The 22,076-nt window shown below is 41.5% G+C and overlaps 1 protein-coding gene across 1 annotated transcript in view; it reads right to left on the bottom strand.

Annotated features, from left to right (window-relative positions):
- Nucleotides 1–1,687: 1,687 nt before the first annotated feature.
- Nucleotides 1,688–22,076, bottom strand: part of sez6b (seizure related 6 homolog b) — a gene marked incomplete at its 3' end in the record, with an annotated part of 165,605 nt that continues 145,216 nt past the window's right edge. The window contains exons 11-14 of the mRNA XM_079272313.1: nucleotides 17,619–17,813; nucleotides 6,594–6,702; nucleotides 3,902–3,992; nucleotides 1,688–1,717 (exon numbers count right to left, since the gene is read on the bottom strand). Of these exons, the coding sequence (XP_079128439.1) occupies nucleotides 1,688–1,717; nucleotides 3,902–3,992; nucleotides 6,594–6,702; nucleotides 17,619–17,813 (425 nt within the window). The remainder of the gene's footprint in view (nucleotides 1,718–3,901; nucleotides 3,993–6,593; nucleotides 6,703–17,618; nucleotides 17,814–22,076) is intronic.

The raw sequence follows: 22,076 nt of genomic DNA, 5'->3' as shown, positions 1-22,076 counted from the left end.
CATGTTCAGGAATGCCGCCACCAAGGAGAATGACATCATGACGTTTGCTCCAAGTCTAGACTTTGAATTGACTTCAAATTGTGTGTAATCGCATCGCAAAAAAGCAAGCGTATGAACACACCATAACGGTGGGCGGAAGGGGTGGTGGAACAAACACAGGTCTTTTAATCTGGGGACCGGTGCATCCCGTGTGAAAACAAACACCATGTAATGCTATGTCACTGAGTCACATGACGTTATGTCCGCAGCTTACGTTGTGTCGTTTTTCCATCCCCATCCAAGTAGTTTTGTGAACTAAAGATAACCGCCACAATTTCGTTACAACCTTTACCACGACTGTTTCACAACATTAATCACATGCTAATGCTCTGCATCAAGATACTACAGCAAAGCCTACTGTGATCACAGAGAAAAAGAATGTACTTTAAACTTCACTCCATGTATTTGACAATGTTAGTTACTAGTTAGGCTACTTTGCAGATTCAGATTCTTATTACAAAAAACAAATAAACTAATAAACTATGATTTACTGTATTATTAAGTACATAGCCTAATAATAATAATAAATAGTTAAATTAGCTTAATTAACCTATACCAGCTGCAACATTAAAATGATGGACACATTAATGATTCAACAATTATAATCCAATGACATATTATGCAATAGTTGACAGTCATGCGGGGAAACTGCACGACTGTTACTCCATGCAGGAAGAGAGGGCGCAGTGAGCAGCGTGGGGTGCTGTGAAGTTGACACGGCCGGAGCCGCGAGCCTTTTTCACTCTCTTTCAGAGCCGAACTAGAACCGGTTTCTGTGCACTGTGGGGAAATGTGCACAGAAAGGGCCAAGCCAGCCCTCCCGAAAAGTGTAGACATATTTTCAGTGAATTAGGAAACTGTGGCGAGGCAGAATATACTTTGGTGGGCCAGAGTCTAGGTAAACACTGGGGAAACACTGGGGATGAGATCCCATGGTTATTTGAGCTATAGAGTTTTTGAAGCCAAGCTAGCTGTTTCCCCTTGCATCGAGTCTTCATGCTAAGCTAGACTAACCACGTCCTGCTCCGTACTTGATACACAGACATGAGGAAGATATCAATATTCTGATTTTAATCTCATGAAGAGAAAGCTATTCCTTTTAGGGCCTTTTATTTAAAGCACATTCTGATTTCTTATGGTTTCATCATTTCAAAGAGCAACTTTTCTTTGGCACACTCTGAAAGAAGCATGCTATTGTTTTGCTGACATTCAATTGTGAGATTTTACTTTTAATAGACGTCCCATGAATCCAAGCAAAATGGTGGTAGGAGACATATAGTGTATAATGTAACATCTGTGGTTATGCACTTAATGGCACTAGCCCTGCATTGATTCCCTCTGCTTTCTGAGATGGTACTTTTCACTGAAAGTCCTCAGAATGCGAGCACAGGATTAAAAACTGTACAAACTGCTGCTGCTGAACTGTTACTGTTGTAGAGCTAGAAAAATAATCCAGTGGCCCAGCCTTTCCAGGGGTAGTGTGGTGTCTCTGTTGGGTAAATAAAGGGAGGCTCATGTTCAGTGTACAGAGAACAGGGAGGTGTCAAGGGAGTCACCAAAGGTGTGAGTCTGACAGACGTTGAAAAGGCCAGCAGGCTTCTTATCTGTGTTTTAGTATGGACATACTGAAACACACACACTGGTGTCTTCAGATCGAAACCTCGTATTCTCTTGTTTCCTGCAGAGAGAAAAAGCACATGATGTCACAGAGGGAGCACAGAGCAACACAACTTAAAGTGACTGAGCCTCAAATTTTAATAAAATTCAAATTAAAGGATAAGGGAGTGTTATTCTTTTTTCTCTCCATATTGACAACAAATTCCCATGAAAAGACTATGTGTGTTATCCATCTCTCAGTCAATTCTTTCTGACTCCCCTACCCTACATGGCTCTTTCAGCCTCAAGCCCATTGGTTCCGACCGAAGAAGTAAATCTTTAAAAACAGCTCAGAAATATGCAGTAGTTGTTAGGATCTCGGTCTGACCTCGTGTGTGCTCCTCTGTTTTCCCCCCTGTCAGTGTTGTTGTTTGAAGGCCATGTGCTTATGTTTTGTTTTTGTGTCAGTCTATAGTTTCCACCCCGAGTTCCATCTCCAACCACGCCCCTCTCCCCAGGCTCAGCTGTGGGGAATTCCGGTGATCAGCGCCGAAGGACTTAAATACCCCCAGCTGTCCTCCGGCGCGTTGTCAGTCCGTACGGTATATATATATATATATATATATAGTGTTTGTGTTCATTGTAACAGCGGGCTCATTGATGTGTTGAAGGAAGTATACTCTCATTATTGAATTGACTGCATAGCAGATTTGTTGACCATACAAAAAGCATATAAGAATATTGCCAGACCTATCCTTTACATCCATGACACTTGACACTTTAGCTTGGAGTTCATGCAAATGATTTGATGTGAACTATTTCTCTTGTCACAGCATTCAGGACTTGTCATGTCTCATCATGCCTCCTAAGTTATGTTTTTCTTACCTTATCGTTTGTCAGTGTTTATAGTTTTATTTTGTGTTACTTACCTCGCCTCTCATTTCAGATAACTTCACTTCCTGCCTTTGTGTGTTTTCCTGCCACTGTGAATGTCTGGCCCACCCCTGATTGACCCCACCTGTTTCTCCTCACCTACACCTCCCCAGTGTATTTAAACCAAACCATGGGTTACCATGTCACTGTGCCAGTCTGTCTGAGTCCTCTGTGTCAAGGGTTCCAGCGATTCCCCTAGTGTTTATGTTCCTAGTTTTTCTGATCTCTGCCTGTCTGACTACGTTTTTGCCTCTTTTTTTTTGCCCTGCCTGATTTGTTTGCCTGTTTTGACTGCCTTCTTGTGTACCGAACCTCTGCCTACAAGTATAGACGGTTTTCCCTACATCTTATCCTGTGTTTTTGGTCCTGCATTTAAGTCCTGTTTCTGCATGTGGTTCACTGGTCGTAACAAGACTAACTCACCTCATTGTTCTTCAGGATTGCCAGCATGGAAGAAGAAGAAAAATAATAACTCAACACCAAGAAATGTCATTAGATGGAGTGACGCTGAACCCTATAAATAATTATAAACAATATTGTCCAAGGGGATTCACTGTTATATTGGTAGAATGCTGTATTGGTATTTTGAAAAATACATTAAAAAAAAGTCAGAGTTCTTAATTATAGATACAAAAATGTGCTATTATAATAGTTGGAATTAATGGAGTTATGGAGATCCTCAGTCAAATATCATGCACTGCTATTTACCTGAGAAGATTTAAGGTAAACTCTCAAAAACCAATTAAAATGACCCATTGACTTTGAGAGGAGAGAACCAGACAATATCAACAAGACAGGGCCACAACATCACATAATATTGCAGGACCCTAAACCCAACCCTATTTATTGAACCCTAACTACATATTGTACATTGGCCTGGGGCAGGGGCCACTCTGTCTGGTTGGTAATATCCAGGGCCCTGGAACCTCCAGGCTTATGTGTGCCAACTTATCTATGCTAATTTAATTGAAATTGTAATTTAGAAATACACACCAATAAATTACAACTGACATGAAGGGCCTTTAAGTGGGTTCTACTCATAGAATGTGTATATGAAGTGGTCGTAATAACCGCAACGTCACCAATTTGTATGTGGACTATGGTTTTGAAGCCTCAAGTTAGGCATTTTAGCCACTGTAATCTTGTTTTTTGTCTTGAAAGACCTTCCTTGGTCTCAAACCAAGGGTCCAGTGATGATGGGTATTGGGAGAGAGAAGCAATGAGGAACAGGGGAACACTGGAGATAGACAAAAAGCCTGTAGAATAATGCAGCAGACAGAAGACCCTGCACCAGGCCCAGTCAAACACACATGAGCAAACAAAGTTGACTCACTGTTGTCTCATAAACTGAGTTGTCGAACATAGATTCTCCAGTGATGTTTTCATATGGTAAGTTGGAGGACTGCAGTGACTTCTTCTGAACCCTGAGTACAGACAAAGAATACATTCATGACAAAGAAGGAAAAATATACATTTTATAATCCTATGTAGGAAGTCATTAATCAATCCTGGAATAATGGTAGCAACATTCATGAAGTGAATACACCTCTTTAATACGGAAGTACAAATTATTAATTATTTTTGCTGTCTCTTCGTCATACAGTATGTTGGGTGACACGGTGCTCTATGTTTCGTCATTGGATACTGAAATCCTTGATCCTAATCCTATGACAGCTATTTTTAAAATACAGTTGACTAAATATAGATGTATTTTCTTCTCTTTGAGTTCAATTTCGTTCAGTCAGAAGCTGTACAATCACTCTCTTTGTCCAAGAGGTCAGAAACTAATGTTACCAAAAGATCACATTCACCATTCAGGACATTCTATTTACTGAATACCTTTCTCCTTGGAGGGGATGTGGTGTTACATTGCTCAAACTGTGTTGACATACTTCTGCACCTGGTTTAATGAGTCAGTCATTCTCTCAAATCCAGTGCTAATAAGGAGCGGTGTAGGCCATAGGTAATAGCTGTGTTGTGAAGGTGGATGATACAATGAAGGATCAGCGACACTTTAGGGGGGCAAATGACCTCACGACAAGTTGTTTAGTTGTTTTGGCTAACATGTTAGCAAACAGTGGTCTATTTACTGTGGTGCACTCATGTAGCATCATTAGCATTCATCTGTCGTTGTGCTTTTTCACACTGTAATACTCACTCTCCTTTAGCTCTGGTTTGGTCATTACCAACTCGTGAGAACAATATCTGGCTCTTTATCAGCTAAATGTTCCACGATGTTCACCAGCCGATCGCTAACTTAGACAGCATACAGTGGGATACAATGAGAGTGCAGTACTAGCAATTATGTCATTCCTTAGCAATATTCACATTTATAGGTATCTCATATTTATTCGATTGTCGGTATTATTGGCCTACGTCCTCTTGTATCTTGTGTCTGTGTTTTTAAAATTTATGATAATTTTCTTCTTTTTTTTAAATTGAAAGACAAGAGACAATACATAGACATAACAACAAGAGGATGACAAGAACAGTGGGATAAAAGCCAGCAAACATCCTGTAGTCAGTTGTGTATGTGTGTGTGTGTTTGTGTTATTATTGTAACAGACTGTTTCATGTTTATCATTTTGTATTGGAGATATGATGTCCCTTCAGGGTTGCCGTAGAGCAGGGGTCTCAAACTCCCGGCCCGCTACGTCATTTTATGTGGCCCGCGAATCCGCCAGCAAAAAAAAAAAAAAGAAATTTAATTTTCTTTTCTTTTCTTTTTTTTTTTTTAAGTCAGACTTGATAATAAAAATATCCCCATAGTCGAAATTATGAGATAGAAAGTCGAAGTTATGAGACAGAAAGTCATAACTATGATAGAAAGTCATAATTCTAGATAGAAAGTCAAAATTCTGAGATTGAAAGTCAAAAGTATGAGATTAGAAAGTCAAAATGATGAGATTGAAAGTCAAAATGATGAGATTGAAAGTCAAAATGATGAGACTGACAGTCAAAATGATGAGATTGAAAGTCAAAATGATGAGACTGACAGTCAAAATGATGAGATTGAAAGTCAAAATTATGAGATTGAAAGTCAAAATGATGAGGCTGACAGTCAAAATGATGAGATTGACAGTCAAAATTATGAGATTGAAAGTCAAAATTATGAGATACTTAAACAGTTATAGAAGCAGCTCTTTGGCTGGTTACTGTACATTTAACATGGAAATGTATTGTGAGTACATTGAAGACTACTTTAAACTGTGAATGCAGAGAGTTATTTAACAATATGTTACGAGTAGTGACATTTACAACCGGCCCTTTGTGGGCGACCATGATGCTGATGTGGCCCGGAGTGAAAATGAGTTTGAGACCCCTGCCGTAGAGAAAAGGCGACTTCCGCTTCTGGTCGAAGGGGGGCAGAAATAAAGAGAGAAGCTGCACCAGCTGCTCTCCCTGGAGACCACTGGACATCGCTGCGGTAAAGTCAGCAGACACTCAGATCTCCGTGGTCAACTCAGCAGACACTCACATGTTAGTGCACCTATATGCTGACATTCACGGTAAACACATTTAAACGGCACAGATCGGGAGCGAGCGAAGGACTTTGAAAGTTAGCGGAAAGATTAACGTGAGACAACATCCGGTTTCTTCAGACGAACATCCGGTTTTCAGAATAAGATGCCAACAAAGTATGAATTATATTCACATTAAGTATGAAACATGCTACCTGCATCTCGTGAACCAAATGTTATTTCCCTTTTGTTCATATAGCAGTACTTTTAAAATAAAGGTGCGCAATACACTACTTTTGAATTCATTATTGAACTTTGCCATAACAATGCGATTAATCGCGATTAAATATTTTAATCGTTGCCCAGCACTAGTGACTTGTGCATTTAAAGAATAAGCAACTAACTAATTCACTTTGGAAACCTAATTGATGTGTAATACAAAGGGAACTATACAATTGACAACTGATACAATCATGCTTTGTTGTGTTACATCAGTGAGTAGCTCAGGCCACATTTATGAACATGTCAACATTTTTCCCTTCTTCACTGATCATCTGAACCTACTTTGAGAAGTAGAGGTAGATTCCAATAATGAGGATGAGGAGGAGGATGATGGGGATGAAGACAGCAAATGCTACTTGGGCCACCTCCATTCTTAGGCCTGCAGTAGACACTATTGGAGAAAGAAAGGGACATTTTACTCACTGACAGGTAAAATGTTTTCCATTCATTTTGTTTGGAACAAACTCTTCTGCTGTATTTGTATGTCATGTTTCGGAACGCTCAGCAGAAGTTAATTCATTAGCAAATTAAATCAAGGTTGTTTGTTATAGTTGGTGAAAACTTAAAATATTGTTAGCACACATATCTGTTAGGATGGTCTATGCTCATGAAAACTTAAATACAATTAACTTCTTGGCATAACTTACCATCGAATCTGTGCTCATGATACTCCACCGGATGTGCTGAGAGGAATACAGTAGAAATGTAAAACAAGGGGAAAAAAGGGCTTAATGAATTACAAAATCACAAAAAAATAAATAGTGATCAACTCATTCTGGCTGACCTTTTTCTTCACAAAACAAATTTCAACAAACTTCTTTCCCTTGGCTTGTTGGAAGACATGATGAACCAAAATGTGCAACTCTTAAGAGTTAAAGGCTTCTTCAGTAAAATCAGTGAATATGGTATTGTATTTGTACCTCATTCCCATGCGCACAATGGGACATTTTGAGCACATGGAAAGAATTTTAGTAAACATACAAAATATATTGTGTCATAAAATTATTGTCATGCAAATACGTATTTCATTTCAACAAACAAAAAAGTGATTCATTTTTTATAAACTCATGATTCATGCATGTGCTACTCTACTATAAATGTAGATTGATGAGTACTTTGTGCAGTTAACCCTAGAACACAATCGTGACAATAGTAACACGATCACTCGACGATCAACGTCGGGTATATTTTACCCGATATAATATACCCGATAAAAAATACTTCTCATCAAAATATATTAAAGTACAACTACACATGGCCAATTGAAGTACTCTTATTTTATTTTCCTCTATACAGCGTCTCATAAAACAAAAAAAGGTATCATGGGGGGACCCTATAAAAATGCTCTGAAATTTGTGAAAAATTAGGGAATCGTTAACGAAAACTTCATAAAAAAAAGAATGGAGCTGGGGACTTGTTCTTCGGTCCACCCATTTTTGGGACATGTGAGCCTTGTCCGGTGAAGGCACAGTCTTAATATAATATAATATCCATATAATATCTACCTGAAAAATTATTTACTTTCTATCACTAACGTCGGATGAAAATCACCCGAACACCTGCCTGTTGAAAAAAAACAGGGATGGGAGCAGGGAAACGCGCCTACCTTCGATGACGTCAGTAAGCAGTGTAGGAAATTTGGTTTTAGAACTGTGCTTTAAGAAATTATAATAGAAGTGTTTAATGATTCATAATTAAGAATTCATAATTAGAAGATTCATAATTGTAGGAGTGTTGTAGAATTTGTAGTTAGAATTGTATCTTCGTAGAATTTGTAGCACCTTTAGATTTATGCTTGTAAAACTTGTGAAGTTTTGCCAAAAGTTGCAAATCCTTATCTTTATATAGAATGTTTATCATAGAAGTGTTCAGCCATAAAAGACAGTCATTGAATGTTTTAAACTGTAAAGAATAGTATGTTGGGAGTAAGGGACAGATAGATTTCTAGACAGGCAATTATAGGTCCCGTGCGAGGGTCCTGCGAGGAGGAGCCAGCTGGATTTAGCCAATAGGAACTATACGGACATTATGGGATGTTTTTTGAACGACGTAAGGCGGGAGAGAAAGAACTTCCGGCCTCTTGCTCCTGTTCCACTGTGTGGGTGGTAACGTTTTCGGGGCGAGCGGGTCATATTCTATCAGTGGCGGCTGGTGGAAAATGTTCTAGGTAGGGCCATCCTATCAATTTCAGCAAACATCCCAGTATGATTTAATGCAAAAATATTAAAGTATCAAACACGCATTACTACATTGCAGTTAAATATTTAACATGTATTCCAACACGAAAAGAAAACAGTAAATAACACAGAAGAGAAGATGTTCACTTTGCCTAATATGTAGCTTGACAGAGTTCTCATGTGTGTCCTGGTGTTCTTATGTTTCCTTACTTCCTCATCCCTCACTCCCTACCCTGGTGTTCTCATGTTTCCTTACTTCCTCATCCATCACTCCCTACCCTGGTGTTCTCATGTTTCCTTACCTCCTCATCCCTCACTCCCATAACTGTCCATGCTGGATCTGTCCCCGTTGTTTTAAAAAGCTAAATACGTTATTAACATGACGTCATCCAGCTAGCCAAACCTGTCTGGTGTACAGCTAGTGAAGCTTCGCATGTACTGCTTCCCTTTCCCGCGAGTCTGCTGTCTGATTGTGAGGTCAGGCTGATCTGATATCAGCTCTTTGGCTGCAGAATCTCCGCCAAAGTTCTCCTCTCAAACGGGTCTTGGAGGAGAGCGCGCGCTGGCGCTCGCGCGTAGAGACTTCTCCTGACGAGAACACGCAGCTAGGGGGGCAAAATCTTTTTGGCCCCACACTGAATCTATTTGAGGGCGCTGATTGGCTAAATTGTATGTCACTCATTAATATCTTCAATCAGCAATTGGCTAATCTGCTTCATAGACCCGCCTCTTTTGGGCAAAAACGATTTTGCCCCCCTAGATGCGCGTTCTGAGACGTGTCGAGCACACAGGCGGAGAGGACGAGCAGGAAAAGCATATATTTTGCGCAGATATCACATTTTACACATATTACTGGGTACATTCCACAGTTCAAAATCACAAGTATTGACAATTTGTATAATTTATTATTATTATTATTATTTTTTTGTGTGGCTCAAGTTGGGGCCATGCCCCATTGCCCTCTATTGACCAGCCGCCACTGTATTCTATGTAACTGTAAATAATGTACTTCACTATGCAACTGTTTTAGCATCAGAAGTATTAAATGCTTTTGTTCATAATTGCTGCCCACTCAATACACGGCATGTATTTCTCCGGTCTACGGCGGCCATTCGCACCTCCGCCGGCCCCGCCCCGACCGTCGCCCGGCACGACCGCACGGCGCAGACCGCGGTTATGGAGTAAAGTTTTTAAAAGCACCGTAGTGTCCAGCCATGCTATGGCGTCCTCGGATCGCGAGGAGTAGTATAATGTCAGTTTATACTGTTGATACAGTTTTCACTGATTATTGACTTTCGGTATTAGAGTAAATTGAACGTGTTCTGTGAAGCATATAATATAGTCGGGCCGGCGATGTCAGAGACCGGCCCAAACCCCGTCGGCCTCCCGGGGATTCCCCCGGTATCCCCGATGGCCAGTCCGCCCCTGCTTGAACCTAACAGCAGCCTGAAGCTACCCAAAGACCCACGCAACTCAGACAGCAGCAACACAATGCAAATCACGTGAAAACAGTCGCATGGGTGAAAATCACCCGACAATAGTGGTCTAGGGTATCCCACAAAATTGATTTGTATGTAATCCAAATAATCATGAACCAGACTGCAAAAGCCCACATAAGGCCAGGGGTCAGGGTGGTGGATTGTCAAACAAAAAACGGTTAAGATTTAGTTATACAGATTTAGTCATACAGCTAATGTTAGCTGACTATCAACCACCTTATAGTGTGCTTGATATTTATCACACAAAATCAAATTTTTGAACATTCATTTTATTAAAGTGCAAAACAGAAAACATAATGGCAATTCAGAGCAATTAAAAAAGCACTGACGGCATCATAGATAAACTCTACATAAGGGAGTGCTGGGAAAAGGAAATGAACACTAATATCAGAGGAAACGGGGCTTTATGAATGGGAAAGTCATTCTTCCATCCATTTTCCTCGCGGTGGCAGCAGGCCAATCAGGCTGACCCAGACTTCCCTCTCCCCCGCAACATTTCCGAGCTCATACTGCGGGGCTATTCAACTGGCGGCCCGCGGGCCAGATCCAGCCCTACAAGCATGTTGGTCCGGCCCGCGGAAGATTGCAAAAAAAAAAGAAAAAAAAGTTGACTTATGTTCGGACGAAACAGACATTCGGCGTATGTACACACATCATCATAGCTCCGTATGTTACACACCGCCTGGGAAGGTAGGAGGCGCCGTGGCGGCGTGCAGTGCTATACCCCTCCACCCACAGTAGAAGAAGAATAATAAGGAAGCAGCTTCAGAGCTCCACTTCCTGCACGTGAAATCAGATGAAAACAAACATTGCAGCTCGCACGGCACGGCTGTGTAAACATGTTGCCATCGAAATAAAAAAAAAGAAAAGTTGATTCAGAAAATCGCCAGTTTAATAACGAGTGGACCAACAAATATGCGTACATTGAAACTCCCGAGGGCAGACCGATGTGTTTGTTGTGTAACGAAGTCAATGCTGTCGCAAAAGAATACAACCTTCGGAGGCACTACACCACAACACACGAGACGTTTGATGCCAACTATGCCCCGGGTTCAGATTTGCGAAAGGAAAGGATTAAGAAGCTTGCTGAAAACTACAATAAAACACGCTGTAACTTCACTCGGGCTTTTACAGTCCAGGAGAGAGCAACTGCAGCATCTCTACGTGTCACATGGATCCTTGGCAAGAAGAAAAAAACATTCACAGCTGCTGAGATGATAAAAGAATGCATGCTGGCTGCTCTTGAGGAGGTTTGTATATGTTTCTTTTCCCTTTTACTTCCACTATGATTTGCTGCTTCTGACTTTATAGAAGTGATTATTTGTACATCTCTGTCTTGATGAAATGAACATGGTGGATTTTATTGTAAACAAGTAGAAATGCTTTATAGGTGAAAATATAAAATGTAATTCATTCATTCATGCATGCATTCATTCATTCAGGTGGTGACGGACGATAAAGTGAAAGACCACGTGATGTCATCTAACAAGTCTATTCCCATGTCAGATACAACAACAGCGAGAAGAATGGACGTTTTAGCCACAGACGTCTTTGAAACTCTTTTGAGTGAACTGAGGAAAGCTGATGTGATTTCACTGACTGTGGATGAGTCCACAGATAACTCTGACATGGCTCAGCTGTGTTTATTTGTGCGTTTTTTTGATGGCGACATTTTCAGAGAGGACATTCTGGGACTAATACAGACAGACAACAGGTGAAGTCGTCTTCAAAAAGATTGTTGCTTTTTTCAAAGACAACAAGCTTAATTTGGAGCAGGTTAACATGCTAGTTACAGACGGTGCTCCATCTATGGCAGGGAGCATCAAAGGCCTGGCTGCACGACTGCGTGCCATCGCACCAAAGATGAAATCACTCCACTGCTTGATCCACCAGAGCGTTCTGTGCGCCCGACTCAGTGGTGAGTTGAAAACTACAATGGACTCAGTCATGGCTATGATTAGTCATGGCTTTATCAGAGCCACCTCCAGTCTTCAACACAGACTGTTTCGTCAACTACTTGAGGATATGTCAGCTGATCATGGTGATTTACTGTTGCATAATGACGTTAGGTGGCTAAGCAAGGGCAATGCACTCAAGAAAGTGTGTGAAACGGAGAAATTATAACATTTCTCCGTGAGTCAAAGCAGAAGAAAGCCAACACGTTTCTGTCGCTAATGTTGGATGATGGATTTGTGTCTAATATGTGCTTTTTAAGCGACATATTTCATCATTTGAATCAACTTAATCTGGGACTGCAGGGTAGAAACAAAACAGTTGTTGATATTGTTGAAAGTCTCACTGCATTCCAAATGAAACTAGATCTTTTCTCATCTGATCTCACTGACAGAATGCTCTAATTTCCCACACTTTGCAACTTTATCAAGTCATCAAGAAGTGAAGTCAAACCAAAAGTCACTCAATTAATGACAGATTTCATTGATAAATTGAGGGGAAACTTTGCAGAACGATTTGATGACTTTGACATGCCCAGAGAATTGATGCATTTTGTGAGCAACCCATTTGCCAATGTAGCTGCTATTTCCAAAAAAGGACAAGAGTTCCTTGCATCGCTTGAAATTGATGAGGGTCCCCTGCAACTGGGAATAATTGACATGCAAGCATCCTCTGTTCTGAAGCAGGCACTTGAGAATCAATCAATCACAAAATTTTGGACAAAGTGTATTCATGTGACCAAATTCCCCAACATAAAAAAGCTGGCAATATCTGTGCTAACAATGTTTGGCTCAACATACACCTGTGAGTCCAGCTTCTCTCATATGAATGCCATTAAAACAAGCAACCGTGCCTCCTTGACAAATGAGCATTTGCATCACTGTTTGCGGGTAGCCCTCACTTCCTATGAACCCTCTTTCTCTGCCATTGTCCAGTCAAAGAAGTGCAATCTCTTTTTATTTTGATTCATTACATGTGTTGTACTTGTATTGTTGTTCAGATGCACATTCTAACGCATGTTAGAAAGACCAGTTGCACATCATGCACTTGTTTTTTATTGAAATGTTTAGATTTTGAGAGGTTGCAGTTTTCATATAAATGAAGCACTTTTTTGAAAAGTATACTACTTTTGCCAGGTAGTAGTTAAATAAAACTTGAAACTTGAAAATGTGGTTGCGTGTTGTGTGAAGTATACATATATTCATAGCACGGGAGAGACACTGTGGCGGTCTGGCCCCCGGCCCCTTGGGTTTTTGACAATGGGGCCCCCTGAACAATTTAGTTGAATAGCCCTGTCATACTGGGTGATCCTGAGGCATTTCCAGGCCAGCTGGGAGATATAATCCCTCCAGCGTGTTCTGGGTCTTCCCCGGGGTCTCCTCCCAGTTGGACGTGCCCGGAAAACCTCCAGTGGGAGGCGTCCAGGAGGCATCTGTGAGGAATTTAAGTTTTAAAGCGCTCCTAGCGATGGATATTATGTGTTACAATATGTTTACTTGTAGAAGGTTGAAACTAAAAGGAGTTACTGAATTTGTTGTGCACTGTGAGAGAAACCAGAGAATTTATGACACCGCCATAAAGTCAGAGAGAGGGGGATGTTGCTGAAGAGTTTCTGAGCACAGCCTTCCAGAAGGGGGGAGGAATGGGTCAAGGAAGTGGCCGACTGAAGTCCGAAGGGTTCAGCCAATCACTGAGCTGATCGATGGGCTAAGGAATGTGTAATATGAGACATTTCAGAGACTTTGGAGAGACAAAGAAACTGTGAATCCCCGGAGATAATCAGACCTCATCTGGACCATGAGGCGGACACACCAGTCTGTCGTGTGGTGCGGATGGGACCTCTATTTCATGAAATATTACTATTGATAGTGTAATTCAGTTTGTAACTGCATTTGCTTTTGTTAGTATATTAAATTCCTTTTGATTTAAACTTCAACCAGCTGATTCGGCCCTGCTTAATGATGGAAGAAAGAGAGCAGGGGGGGGGGGCTGCCTCGTCTCCTCTGCATGCTTCTTCTCCTCTGAACAAGGAGGGGGGCTTTTTCCTTTGCCTATTGTTTGATACATTTTGAACTTAACACATCCTAATTAAATGCCCGAACCACCTCAGCTGACTCCTTTCGACGCGAAGGAGTAGCGGCTCAACTCCAAGTTCCCTGCTGATGTCCGAGCTCCTTACCCTATCTCTAAGGCTGAGCCCGGCCACCCTACGGAGGAAACTCATTTCGGCCGCTTGTAGCCTTATGGTCACGACCCAGAGTTCGTGACCATAGGAACCGTAGGAACGTAGGCCGACCAGTAAATTGAGAGTTTCACCAAGACGGTCCGGTGCAGCGCCTGCTTTACTGCTGCAGTCGCACCGATCCGCCTGTCGATCTCCCGCTCCATCTTACCCTCACTCGTGAACAAGACCCCAAGATACTTGAACTCCTTCACTTGCGGTAGGCACTCCGTCCCCACCTGGAGGGAGCAATCCACCGGTTTCCGGCAGAGCACCATGGCCTCAGAGTTGGAGGTGCTAACTGTCATCCCCGCCGCTTCACACTCGGCTGCAAACCGCCCCAGTGAATGCTGGAGGTCATGATCCGAGGAGGCCAACAGGACCACATCATCTGCAAACAGCAGAGAGGTGATCCCGAGACCCCCGAACCTGACGTTCTCAACCCCCGGCTGCACCTGACTTTCACGGACAGGAGGAGGACAGGAGTCCGTGAAAGTCACGAACAGGACCGGAGACAAAGGGCAGCCCTGGCGGAGGCCAACACCCACCGGGAACATGTCTGACTTATTGCCGAGAATGAGGACACAGCTCCTACTGCAGTCGTATAGAGACCGGATCGCCCGTTGTAACGGATCCGGCACCCCATACTCCCGCAGCACCCCCTACAAGAACCCCCGAGGGACCCGGTCGAAAGCCTTCTCCAAGTCCACAAAGCACATGTAGACTGGTTGGGCAAACTCCCAGAACACCTCCAGTAGTCTTGTGAACTATTTATTCACCATTTGTTTATCTGGCAGAACGTAGCAAGCCACCTATCAAGATAGCTAATTTGCAAGCTAATATCAGATGCAAATTCATGAAACTAGGTATGGAACCAAAATTGTAAAAAATAATTACATGTGGTGGGTGTGCCTTACCTCTCCCGGTGCATACTGTCCATAGTAACTAATGAATTGGAGGCAAAACGGTCAAACATAAACTATCTACTCTAATATTAAAATCTGCTGAAATTTTGGCACACTGTAACTTGAGAGAACAACAAGCACACAATGGGACATTCACAAGAGGGGAAATTAGCAAAACTAAATGAAAGATATCATTGTGGGCTTATGTGGATGTTAGTGTGAGGACAATATATTTTTTTACTTACTCAAATGAATATCTCTGCAAAATATAATTCATTTTTTGGCTCTAAATTTCCTATCACACGCTCAGGAATGAGGCACATACGTAACAGCACATGTAAGTGTCAAAGTAAGTGTCAGTCCATTACTTTGGGGATGCACAGCAGCTGGACTGTGAATCCTCAGAAGACATCTCTACTAAAAGTCTGCACATTGCAAACACGTCTTCACTGGCACCCTGACAGGTATCTGTCTCCAGTCTGGATGTTTTGTGTGCAAGCTCAAACTAAACGCCACTCTTCAGTTATTACAGCCTCTAGACTGGAACAACCTTCTTCAAAGTGTTAAAACAACAAAATCCAGAAAATAATAAAACACTCTTCCTCTCCGGCCTCTGACTGTGACTGATGTGTTCATCCTGCTTTTTTGAAACATGCTCAGTCTTCTTGGTTTAGCTTAGTTTCTTGATTTTTTAAACTGTCTTTTGACTTCCAATGCCCACACCAGAATGTAATGTATGATGGAATTTATGAGTCAGTGTGCGAACAAGTGCAAGAAAATGGCTAGTTCCTGCCAAAGGTTATGACTAATGCCATATATGAAGCTATATAATACACACACACACACACACACACACACACACACACACACACACACACACACACACACACACACACACACACACACACACACACACACTTATATACTATAAGTCAGTGGTGGGCTGTCAGGGCCAGCAAGGCCTTCTCTGCTGGCCTAAACAGAATCACAAAGTTATAGCTATTTTATAATTTAATACTTTTTCATAAACACATGTTTTATAATTATTTTTCCCATTATCTTATGTTCTCATTGCACAGCTCCTATCTTCCTCAGTTGCTCTGCTTCCAGTGCAGCTTGTTTTAAGTAGAGCTTTTATCCAATCAGATTTCACCTCTGTCTATAGGTAAGAAGAGAGGCCCGAGGCCTGCAGACTCACAAGTGAAACCCTTTGCAGTTTAAGTGAATGGGGACGATATTGTTGATTGTCATCGTGTTCAAGAAATCAGATTTTTCTTGCTAAGCAAGGCAGTAACCGGGCACTATAGCACGACGGGACACTTACAAGCTACGGTGTTTTTGAAAACTTTTGCTGAGACCCGAGTGGATCTACAACTCAACGAACACGTTCGCAGGAGGACCTCTGGCCGCACCGATGTTCTGTACAACCGCGTTATTAAACTCCTTATTAACAAAGAAAGGAGGATGGACTTTGTCTTTAAGTGAACAGCAGCTTTGGTAAGTGAAGAGCTTTGGTTGTTTTTACATACAGTAGTGTTACCACTGTGTTCATTTGTCTATGGTGTTTTTTATGATGTGGATCATATTGTTCCCTGTGATGTGAATAATATTTGAATGGCCCGTGCTCTTCAGCGTGCGGCGGAATCCGTGGTTTAGCGCTGCAGTGTTGCTGGATTGATTTGTTGCTTTGTTGTCATATCAATATATGTGACTGGTTCTTCCCATTGGAGTTTCTTCTTGTCATTGTGTTAATTACATTGATTTTGATTCTATGCATTGTCCGTTAATGACGAATTATCCATCATCGTGCGCGGGGTTAGGGTCGGACATTTGATTCTGTTTGGGCTTTTGTTTCCTTTTACAATGAATGATGGTCTGGAGAAATGGGGATTGTGTGGCGATTGCTTTAGCCCTGTTTGAATCAGTAGGGAACAGCTAAACGCTGCGGGGAGAGTTTGTAGCTTGTGTGCTGCTGGGGTCGTGTATTGCCACAGAACCGCCTCACAGGTTAATCTGATCATACATTTAACAGCTCAGTAATCTGCTCAAATTCAAAATAATGCTGTAACAGACTAGACATGCGTTTCATTTTCATTTTCTAATTATACTGCACCACATAATCAAATGAATGAGTGAATCAATAGAACCATATTAACGAATGAAGTTTTCACTTCAAAAGTTAAAAAAAAAAGTATTTTAGTTTGCATGAGCACTATTGTTGCAAAGAAAGGCCATAAGGATTAGAATTTTCGGTAAATATCTATAAATGTTGAAATGGAGTTGATATGTTATGGAGGGGTTTAAGGGGCCTGAACCATCATTAACCACCTATCTGTATTATTAAGGTTTCAGTTTACCTCCTTTTAATAAGGCAATTTTTATTTCTATTTACCGGATCAGTCCACCTGAGCTGAGCCAAAAATGGTTGTATAGGATTTCATAGATTGTCATATTTTCAATGGCCTTACATTAGATCAGGTAGTTTAAGAAGCAGACACTTTGACAACTGAAGTTGACCTGACAACTGCAGACATGAGACTGCAGTTCCTTACCTTTGCAGACAGGTGGCAGCCCACTCCACTGGGATGGGTGTCCAGGGACACAGTGGAGAAAAGGCTCACCCAGCAGCTGGTGGCTGGTCAGACAGGAGTAGTGGAGAGTCTCTCCAGCCTGGAAGTGGAGCTTGTTGGAGCTGGGGATCCCATAGGTCGGTGTTCCTGGGTGACCGCAGGGCTTGAACATCTCAGCTTGAGTTAAAGGGGAGAAACACTTTAGATCGACCGTGTAGGAAATGTGCATTGGAACCAGATATGATAATCACTATTGATATTTCTAAACAATAATCAGTGGGGCCAGTGGAGGATGGCCTGACTGTCAACACTGCCATCAATTTCGGTAGGAAAAATGCATTGTCTGCAGAGAATGACTTTCTTTAATAGCATCTCTAGCAAGCTAATAAATGCCAATTCTGTACAAGAACTGTCAAAGTCCAACAGGCAGACTGCCATGGAATCAGCTGAGGACGTTAGCACTCTCCAGAGGATGACTATGGGCTCAAATACGGGTCAAGAAAATGTTGATCTCGTGAAATTATATTCAGTAATCATTCCAAACACTAAGGTTGTATATCTTCACTTGAAAACATTTTAAAATTTACTGAAAAGAATGTGATTGGAAAAAAATCTAACTATTTCAATGGAACATGTGCACAAATTATATTCGTGGGAGGTTACACAAAGACTGAAAAAAGAAGGAATTGCTAAAACTTCCCTCTTAGTGAAACTAGTTATATTGATATCAAGGGCAGAAACTGTACTGATTGTATGTGTGCCGACTTACACACCTTCCCACCTCAATCTCTGTGATTGTCTCTTTAAAAAAGTTACAAAAAATGAGGGTCATAGCATCTGCCATCTGAAAGGGGTTTCAGGTGCTGTTAGACAATCTGACAAGAACACTGAGACCTTTCAAACCGTCGGTGCTGACCTGAACAAACTAAGAATGACTTGGCTGATTTGCAGGTCAAAATACTTCTAAACATGAAACTGACTAAATACTATGAATTAGCTTCGGTCTGTAGAAGGTCCTTCTTTGACTGAGATGTCAGTTGCAATCCAAGACACTTAGAAGTCAAAACATCTGCAAAAACTGCAACATGGAAGAAAATGACACACTGTCACGTCTACTTGAGTCTCAAAGTAGGTAAGTTGAAGGAAAATTGCATCAGGAATGAAACTAGAAAATGCATTTGCTGCTGAAAATGCGTTGGAATGCTGAAATTTGAAATTAATTGCAAAAACATTGCTGAAAATAGATATCCAATTTTTAAAAAATTGCAAAAAGCTTAATTCAAAAACTATGAAAAGTCATATCACCTCTCTTCTGAAAGAGCTGAACATTTTGATATTCTAACGGTTTCTGTGGCTTAAAAGAATTCCAGCGGTAGTGATATTTGTTGTAGTAGTAGTAGAAGTATTATTACCAGTATAAGTATTAGTGGCATTTGAATAAGTACTAGTTGTAGCAGTAGTGATATTTGTAGTAGCAGTAGTAGTAGAAGTTGTAGTCGAAGTATTAGTAATTAGAAGAAGTAGTAGAATCAGTAGTCGTAGTTATAGCTGTAGTAGTGGTCGTAGTATTTATAACAGTAGTAGTAGTATAATAAGTAGTAGTAGTAGTAGTAATAGTAAAGTCAGTTTTTGAAGTAGCAGTAGTAGTAGCAGTCGTACTAATAGCTGTAGTAGTATTAGTACTGGTGGTAGCAGGAATAGCAGAATTATTGTTGTGGTATAAGTAATAATAGTAGTGGTAGTAATAATATTTATGGTAGCAGTAATAGCAGTAGCAGTAGTAGTAATAGTAGCAACAGCAAAAGTTGAAGTAGTAGTAGTAGTAGTAGTAATACTAGAAATATTAGCAGTAGTAGTAGTTGTCGCAGTATTAGTAAGAGCATTCATTATTTCAACAAAAAAGCCTAATTTTGAGCTAAACGTTTAAATACAGTAAATCCATGAGCTTTTATTTTGAAAGGGTGGGACTGGGTGGGGGAGGGAGGGGGAGAGGAGACATAATCATAATGTCTGACACACATAAACAGAGGTTATTAAATGACAGGCTTCATCACAAGCAGTTCAGTTAGAATTCACTCTCTGGGGCTTTTATTTTGAAATGGGGTGTGGGGGAGAAGGGGAGAGGAGACAGAATCATAATGTTAGATAAACACAAACCGGTTATTAAATGATAGGCTCATCGCATTTCAGTTAGTCATTCAGGTCTTAGGGATCTTTAGAGGTCTTTCCCCCCCCCCCCCCACACACACACGCCTTTTAAAAAATAAAAGCCCCACAGAATGAATCCTAACTGAAATGCTTGTGATGAGCCTGTCATTTAAGAACCGGTTTGTGTTTATCTAACAGAAACCATTCAACTATCAAAATGTTCAGCTCTTTCACCAGAGGGGTGCTATGACTTTTCATATTTCTAACCTTTAAACTTTTTGAATGATTAAGCTTTTTATTTTCAATGGGATCTCTATGGAGAATATTTTCAAATGGCTTCAGGCACACAGGTGTTCGCGATGAAGCCAATTAGTGATGTTGATAAACACACAGACTCACAGACACACGCGCACATACACTCCTCTACCTCTATCTCTCTGTGTCTCTCATACAGTGTCAAGAAGAGTTGAGCCCACAGAGCTGCCTCGAAAACATGCATACACGATCAGGGGAAGGTCAGGATATAAAAAGCATATAATCAGAAATCAATAGTTAAAGTGTAATCTAAAGATAAAGTGTATGATCGTTACATAACAAATGTTTAATACATAGAGTGATTTAACAAATGTTAACCTGATAATAATAATATGTGTATCTGAGTATAGTGCAGTCTGAGTGTAGAAAGTACGGAGAAAGAGGAAGTAAGCAGGGTGTTGGCTTCAAGGGATGGGGAAATAATGATGGTTGAGAAGAAAAGACACAAAGCACAATAATGATGAAGGATGAGATCAATAATCATTTTATAAGCAAATGTGTACTAACCAAACCGATTTAACAAATGTAAAAACTGATTAACAAATGTTCTGTGTGACCGGAGCTGCGATGTAACAAAAGTGTTTTGTCAGGATGACTTGGCAGAAAATAGGAAAAGACTGTCGCAAGAGATGAGTCATAGAGGCATGATACAGGATGAAGCCTGGACATGTCCGGACATGTTCGAACCCAACACCCTTTCCAGAGGGTGGGGGGATGAGATCATGTATTGAACAGGAGGGGGCTGACAGCCCAAATGATGGATAAAAGAAGTGACTTGCAAACAGCAAACTGGGAATTCACGATGGGACGCCGACCGAGCCATCCATGGAGAAACACTGGACCTCGTTCGACAGCCGCGTCCGAGGACTTCGTCTCTGTTCACGGAAAGAAGACCGCCGTTCGTGGACAAAAATTGAAAGACGGAGAATCACCTCTCCCCCCTGCTCGCCTTTACCAACTGGACAACGGAGAAGACGCAGCAGCCCGAGAAAGACTTTGTACTGAGTTTTGAGGACTGTTGAACGGACTTCGCTGCGAGAGCAGGAGGACTGAGGGTCCGGCCGGACCTTCGCTCCTAACAACTCCAAAAGAACCTTTTCATCGCACCATTGAACATCCAGCTCCAACCGAGCCGTCTCGGCAACTAAAACTAATGAGTATAACCTGAGAAGAAAATTAACGTAACGAATCAAGTGTAGTGACATTATATGTGAGCTGTAGCTTTAACCCTTGCAAACTAACTAAAATATAACCTGCAATAAATATCTAATCTGCATTTAAAGTAAATTTCTCAAGTGCATTCATTTGCTCAAGTAGTAAAAAGTTCCTCGTGGCAGTAAAAAGTTAAAGCCATTGTATGTCTAACAACTGAGTTCTGAAAGGTTATCCTAGAGACCGAATCCACTTAACAACCCCTTACGGCTTTAGAAAGAATTAATCCTAGCCGTTAAAACCTAACCTGGCATTTACCAAGAGCACGGATCCATAAGAGGGAAGCTGCCATAACCGACGCGACTGGTAGGAGCGCCCGGGGCTAGGACTGGTCTCTCGGCCGAGTGCGCTCAGACCGGAGGAAGCAGGGTAGACGTCGGGAGTAACGGCAGTTAGCGGAGCCAGGCGAGTTCCCTCGCAAGAACACCAGCTCGACAATCTTTTAATAGAGAGCTGAGTCAGTAAGTAGCCCCGTATCGGGCCAGAAGTACCCCAGGATCTAACAACAGTCATTCAGGTCTTAGGGATCTTTAGAGGTCTTTCCCCCCTCCTCCACCCCCCCCCCCCCCCCACACACACACACACCCACCCCATTTTAAAATAAAAGCCGCACACACATGATTTGTTGCAGCTGTTACATGTTGCATCTCGGCCAATCAGACATGAGTATTCTGATAAGTTTCCTGATTCGAGTGACATTTACACACACCGCGACACAAGAGGGAGAGGTGAGGAAAGACATGGCAGAGCAGGACAACAGTCACC

The sequence above is a fragment of the Melanostigma gelatinosum genome, assembly GCF_949748355.1.
Source record: "Melanostigma gelatinosum genome assembly, chromosome: 7".
NCBI lineage: Eukaryota > Metazoa > Chordata > Actinopteri > Perciformes > Zoarcidae > Melanostigma > Melanostigma gelatinosum.
Note: the sequence above shows the minus strand (reverse complement) of the source record. Positions and strands in the feature narration are given on the sequence as shown.